This window comes from Penaeus chinensis, chromosome 29, assembly GCF_019202785.1.
Source record: "Penaeus chinensis breed Huanghai No. 1 chromosome 29, ASM1920278v2, whole genome shotgun sequence".
NCBI classification, from domain to species: domain Eukaryota; kingdom Metazoa; phylum Arthropoda; class Malacostraca; order Decapoda; family Penaeidae; genus Penaeus; species Penaeus chinensis.
Window position 1 is genome coordinate 30,271,669 of NC_061847.1, and position 6,645 is coordinate 30,278,313.

The 6,645-nt window shown below is 34.1% G+C and overlaps 1 protein-coding gene across 1 annotated transcript in view; it reads right to left on the minus strand.

Moving 5' to 3' along the window:
* Positions 1-4,088: 4,088 nt before the first annotated feature.
* Positions 4,089-6,645, minus strand: part of LOC125040722 (39S ribosomal protein L53, mitochondrial-like) — a 3,805-nt gene continuing 1,248 nt past the window's right edge. The window contains exons 2-3 of the mRNA XM_047635415.1: positions 4,932-5,044; positions 4,089-4,381 (exon numbers count right to left, since the gene is read on the minus strand). Of these exons, the coding sequence (XP_047491371.1) occupies positions 4,221-4,381; positions 4,932-5,044 (274 nt within the window). The 3' untranslated portion in view covers positions 4,089-4,220. The remainder of the gene's footprint in view (positions 4,382-4,931; positions 5,045-6,645) is intronic.

The following is a 6,645-nucleotide window of genomic DNA, read 5'->3' on the forward strand; positions in this document are numbered from 1 at the left end:
TTTTAGATTCTTATTTTTATTACATCCCAAAATATGTTTTTATAAATATATTTACTGTACATACATGTCACTCACTTTTATGTACAGTTTAAAAATAAATGCAAAAGCCTGTAATTTCTTTAAATTGATTTAAATGTAATCAGGAATTGATCATGGTCATTTCAATAATAAAATCAAACTCCTGGTTAATGGTTAAAAGCAAAATAAATGTGCTAGACATCTAAGGTCATGTAGCACTATAGTAAATGGTAGTGAAGGGTGGTTGAGTTAGTGATTAGTTGTCAAAGTTTGGCAAAGGAATTGACGAGTAAATGGGTTAAGGTTGGGTAAGGTAATGTATAGGGGTTAGATCAAGTGAAGGATGTATATGCATTTGAGGAATGAAAACAGGTTGTCAAAGCAGAAAGTGTGAGAAGTTGTGGGAGGGATCATGAAAATCGGTCCCATTTGGCTGGGCTAAATAGATTATTTAAGAATTTTGTAGAGATGGGGGTAGTAGAACGACGGGGGCATGTGGAAGAGGGAGTAGTGTTGAGGGAGGTAGTGTTATGGGGAGGTGGACAATAAGGTTGTAAGGTAGTAATAAGGGAGGATGGGGTAGTTGATGAAGAAGGTTGTAGGGGTATAGTTGTTCAAGTTGAGCATGTTGGGAGTAGAAATGTCTCCTGGGGTGTTGATTAGGGTGGGTACTGTACTAGTCGGCATTGAGGAGGGGGTATTAGTTGTAGTGTTCAGAGCCATGGTCAAAGGAGAGCCTGGGGTCAGGGAATCGGGCGAGTTTGAATTGGTGGAGCTATTTGATGAAGAGGCAAGCCTCATTGCCTCTAATAATGGTATGGTTAATGGTTAATGGTTATTCATTGTTGGCCATGATAAGCCTGGAGTATGTTGGGAAGAGAAACGGTCCACCCCTCAGGGTCGCTTGAGGGGTAAGGGCTAGACAAGCAGGGGAATACCGTGCCCATGGCTCCCTCAGGCCGTTCAGGACTGGCACAAAGTCAGCCTTTCATCCTTTCAGCACGGCTCTCACACCTTAGGAAGTAGATAGTAGAAGGGGTTGGTGAAGGGACAGAAAGGAAAAAGTAGGAGTGGGGAAAAAAGACCATGCAAAATTTGTTGAGTCGAGGGCTGAGTCCCAAGGTTGGGGAGTTCCCCAGCATTGGGTCCCAGTCTCCGCCTCCTAAGCCCCCCCACGACAACAACGGGCAAGGGATTGGGGGGGATCAAACTCCTGGTATTATAAATTTTCTTGGTGCATGGTTACTAGATATATATATTTCATGAATCTGTTGGATGTTGTTTTTGATAAAATGATTAATTTCCATGTTGATATATATGAGCTTTATCTTTTTTAGCTAATTAGATATTAATTTTTAAAATACAATACAAATGTGCATTACTAGAATTTGATTTGGTACATAGGTACATAAATACATATTTTTTCTTTCTTTTTTACAAATAAACTACATCAGACAATATTTTGATTTTGATCATTCTGAGCACCGATATTGCCATAGGATTATTACATTACAGGTTTGTTTATTTTTTGAATAATAGAAGAAAGATTAAGAAATGTTTAATAGAAAAGGGAGAATCTTCGAGAATTATAAATAAAAACCTTTCAAAATTTTTCAAACAAACATTTAGGGTTCAGCATATGATTCTGACCGAGTTTCAGTTTTAACCAGAACCTGCGGACTTTACCTGCAAGTTATTTACAACAACAACAACAACAACAACAACAACAACAACAACAACAACAACAACAACAACAACAACAACAACAACAACAACAACAACAACAACAACAACAACAACAACAAAAAAGGATTGGCTTTCCACCTTCTCCTTTAATTAAAAGTATATATAATCTCTTTGAGGACAGTCCACCTTCTCCTTTAGATTAAAAGTATATATAATCTCTTTGAGGACAGTCCAACTTTTTCAACACTGTGATCCATTTTTAGCACCTTACTTATAAATCAAGGGCCATATTTTTCATAGATAACCTATACAAATATGAACACAGGAATGTGTACACAAAGATAAAAAGGAAACACGAAACCTGAAATTGCTAATGAACATTCAGAACTCCCTAACTGTTCCTCATCAGATGAATCAACAAGCAATTTGTATTGGTTCATCCACTCTTGACCCATTCGCGACGGGCATGTCGCGTATCTGTGACATGCCCATTGTGAGTTTACTTGTTTAATTGTTTTAACACATAGATAGCTATACTTGTACTAATGAGCCAATTACGAGTACTGCCTGTCTCACCTGTTTACCCTTTTCTTTAGTTACGAAAACATTTTACGTTATTTTATTTTGCTATTACTATTGTTTATAATATTATAGTAATTATAGTGTTTATAATAAAAATAACACCATCAATATACATAACACTAGTAAAAAAACATTTTCCCACCAATTCAAGGAAAGGTGAAGTCAGGTAAGACAGAGCCATCTATGTGTAGAGACATTTCACAAACAATATAAAAAATGAGCATAGCATTTTCCCCATTTTTTATTCATTTTCCCTGGTGGCAATGGATTAAATAAATTTCATGCCAATATTTCCCTTTTGAAATCTTTGATATACACTTTTTTTCTTTTTTTTTTTACCGATGTCACAGGGAAATTAAACACTGTAGAGGGAGAGTTTATTTAATAAACAAGAAAGTTAAGAAATACAGTAAATACAATTTGTGAAACAAATACCGAAAGTTGCCAAATGACTAGAATGTTGAATAATACTGATTTAAAATTTACTTAAAGAATACAACATGTATATTACAACTGCCCAAATATGAAAAGAATTGCTGCTGTGTATATCACAGAAGCAATTATATAATTTTTTGTGATCATGAAGGGGAATGGAAAAACAGATAAATTAACAAATAATGAAGTGGTAACACCATATACACCCACATACATATACATACATATAGAAATATAAATGCATACATGTTTCCCTGCTACTGATTTTTCCCCAGAGCAGCTGACTGCATACTGGCATGTGGTCCAGCTTGGTGTGTGAAGCTTCCATCGGTAATGCATTAATCATGATTACCCTCAGCTGCCACAAAAATTCATAATGATAGAGTCAGATTTTTAAGGGAGCCAGACTCGTTACTCGGACGTCCATCAAACTGGTGACTTACTATATCTATATATATGTATGTATGCTTGTATGCATGTATATATGTATGTACCTATAAACATATAAACTCATGATAATAGGAACACATGCAGACTAGCTACCCTCATTCAAAAAGTGTTCAGTCAATATTGCTCATTAAGGTTTCTAAATCCAATACATTATATGGGAAAAAGAGAGATTCTGGTTATGCTTAATGTTTTTTTTTTTAAACTCACCATCAGATCTTTACTGGAAAATAATTTCTATATATCAATATATTACCATTGTTAAATGACAAGTTATATGGCACAATTACCTATTATTTTACCTTATTTCAACAAGTAGGAAGAAAACTTTTTACACATTACAGAGCATATGAATCTACAAGTTATTTAAGGCCTCATCATTAAAATCAACAGTGCAATGTAATGGTCTTTGTTGGGAAATTCTTGAGAAACAAAGGGTCTTAAAATGTCTTATTTGCATTTGCAATTTTGTATCAAGGGATGTGCACTACAATAGGTTTCAATAAAGAGAAAAGAAGAAAAAATGCACATCCCTGCAAGGAACATTAATGATACATCCAACCATTTCCTGAGAGAAGGAGAGAGACAGAGACAGAGAAATCATACAAATCAAAAACTTAACAAAACATGTCTTTTTGAATTAGACCCCAACATATCTTTGGTAGGAGGAACAGCAGACCAAGGGTAAAAAACACTTTCCATCTTTAAGCTTAATCTCGATAATTCCGAACTTCAAATCAATCTACCGGTTTGAGTGTGATGAACCTAGAGGCAAGGAGTGACACTAAGATTGTGCCGACGGTGAAGCACCCAGCAAATATATACCAGGTCTCTTCGTCGAACACATCTGTAAAGGCTGGAACGCTGTCATACACTTTATTGACAATGCTGAGGGTGGCCTCATATTTGCGCTGAGCTTGGGTCGACATGTTGGCTTTCAAATTAATTCAAATTTTCTAGACTGTATTACTGTATTTCTTAATGAACCCCAAACGGGCACTAAGCCGCAACCATATGTACAAAAGGATTTCCTATACAAGTCAATATATGTCCTACGTCCTTCTCTTTCCCTGCTTTGTCGTCTTGGTGCCTTTTACTGGGGTTGAGCTCGACTCTGCTGCTTCTACTTGACTGCTCACCAGCTCATTAAATTTCTTGAGTATTTCCACGGTCTCGAGATACTGTGTCTTAAATAGTATTTTATGACCTGAAGCTGGAAAGACAGAGGGATGAAAAAGTGAATTCATTAAAGAAGATGGACTTTTATTATGAGAGAGGGATAAAAAAAATAAGTGCAGGCATACTACCAAAAAGTAAAGCACTAGAATTATCAAATAATTATAATTAATATTATTAACAAGATAAACAAGGTGAAACCATGCCTTCTATGATATAAAATGCCTATTGTCATATTTTTAAGATTCTTGAGGCAACAACATGGATAAAATATACATAACTGAAAACCTAACTGAAATAAAATTTATGTTTTACATATGTCTATTACTCTATCAAATAAACATATTTTAATAATGCCTAACAAAACTTTGGCCACTTTTGAAAAATAAAAAAACTAATTCTAATAATAAAACTTGTTTACTTGTTTTTCAATATCTACTATACCTATACACCTTATGATTAATCTCAATGTTTGCATTAAATCAATGAAAAAAAAAAAAAAATAGGAAAAAATTAAAAGTAATTACTAATACTACTTTTGTTACAGAGCCTTGAGCAGGACTAAGTAAAAGAAACAGCAATCTTACCAAGAGTAATGTTTATCGTGGGCTCGGATCTGTCACAAACAACGGTGGTCTTCACAGCGCAGTTTGGATTGGTGTCACGAACCCTTTCTTGATTGAAAAGACTAAGAATGCATCTGAAAAATTTAAGATTGTTTGATGATTTCTGTTCATGTATGAGGTTCAACAGATGCAATTCAAATTCACTTAGTTCAAAATTTATCTTAGAAAGAGGAGATCCAGCAACTTATTTCATAAATTACCCTATTAATAAGAATTTGAAAGAAGCATCCGGAGCGGCATTCAAACCTAACAATAATCCAGAAAAATGGATAAAAGATGAACCAAGCAATATATTTGGTATAAGGCTTTTATTTCCCCCTTTCTAAATAGGACACATACACAACAAAATAAAAGAACAAGTTAAAAGATACCTTAGCCAGGTTAACCAAAATTTTCTTTAGTCGCAATGTGAGGCTGGGAACAAGAATGAAACGAGGAAGACACTAGGATACTTTTGTATAATTTTGAACATATGAAAGGAAAATCTAGAATAATTTACATTGCAAAATGAACCTATCATGTATTTGCCTCAGAATAAAATTGAGTTCAATATCAACAGTGCATGATTCTTTGCATTGTACAAGTTCCTTTCCTTTTAGCAAGACTCAAATAAGCAATAGGACTTCGTAACCCCCTGCGACTTCCTTGTACAGATACTCCAACCATGAAGCCAATAAGCTAGCTACATAAATTCACTTAACATTCACCCAATGTTATACCTTGGGGAGGATTGGCCCCTTTGAAACTGTTCCTCTCGGCAGGAATTTAATCACAAAGAGGGTATATCACAAAATACTTTTCTTGTCTAATTGCCGTTGTCCTTCACTTCAGAATAGTAATACATATAAAAGTAATTGTAATTTTGCTGCTTTTGTAAGCTACTATTCTTTACTTTTGTCCATATTCACACTTTCCTTATATTATATATTAATTACAAAAAAATAAAAAATAAAAATTAAATTAAATACAATAAAGTTTGTTTGAAAAAATAGTTCTATGAAGGACTAAAAGATCCTTACTGGCATGGTTACATCCTGTATATATTAACTAATAAAAAATTATATCTAGAAATATAGGCTAAAATTAACTTAGGCTAAGTTAACCCATTTACTATCTTCCCATAACATCTCTGAGAAAAAAAAACAAAAAAAACATGACCAAGCATACTTCTGTTGAATTTAGCCATTGTTTGAAGTAACTTCTCCTCAAACTTTAAATCCCTCTTTTCTTTTCTTTTACTTCAAATACTTTTTTTTTTTACTAATTTTTTTCTTTTTGTTTATGGATTTATCTATTTTTAATAAGACAATACCATAAGCCTCAGAAAATAAGAATATTGCATGATAGCAGCATACCCACGCACTGACAATTTCAGATAGGCGTGTGTATCTTTCGCAAAGAACGGATATAAGTTTATATTCGTTAAAACGTTTCCTTTGGTGGGCTTCGTTGTTGGTTTAGGTCATGATTAAGTCAAGATAGTATAAGTTAGGCCAGGGTAAATTATTTTGGGCTAAAATAAGTTGCTTCAGTTAGAATGACTTAGGCCAGGTTAGACTAATCTTGGTTAGCTTGTATTAGGTTAGGTTAAGTTAGATTAAGTTAAACAGATTAAGGCTAGAATAAATTGGTTTAAGTTAGAATAAAGTTAGGCCAGTTTAGACTAACCTTGGCT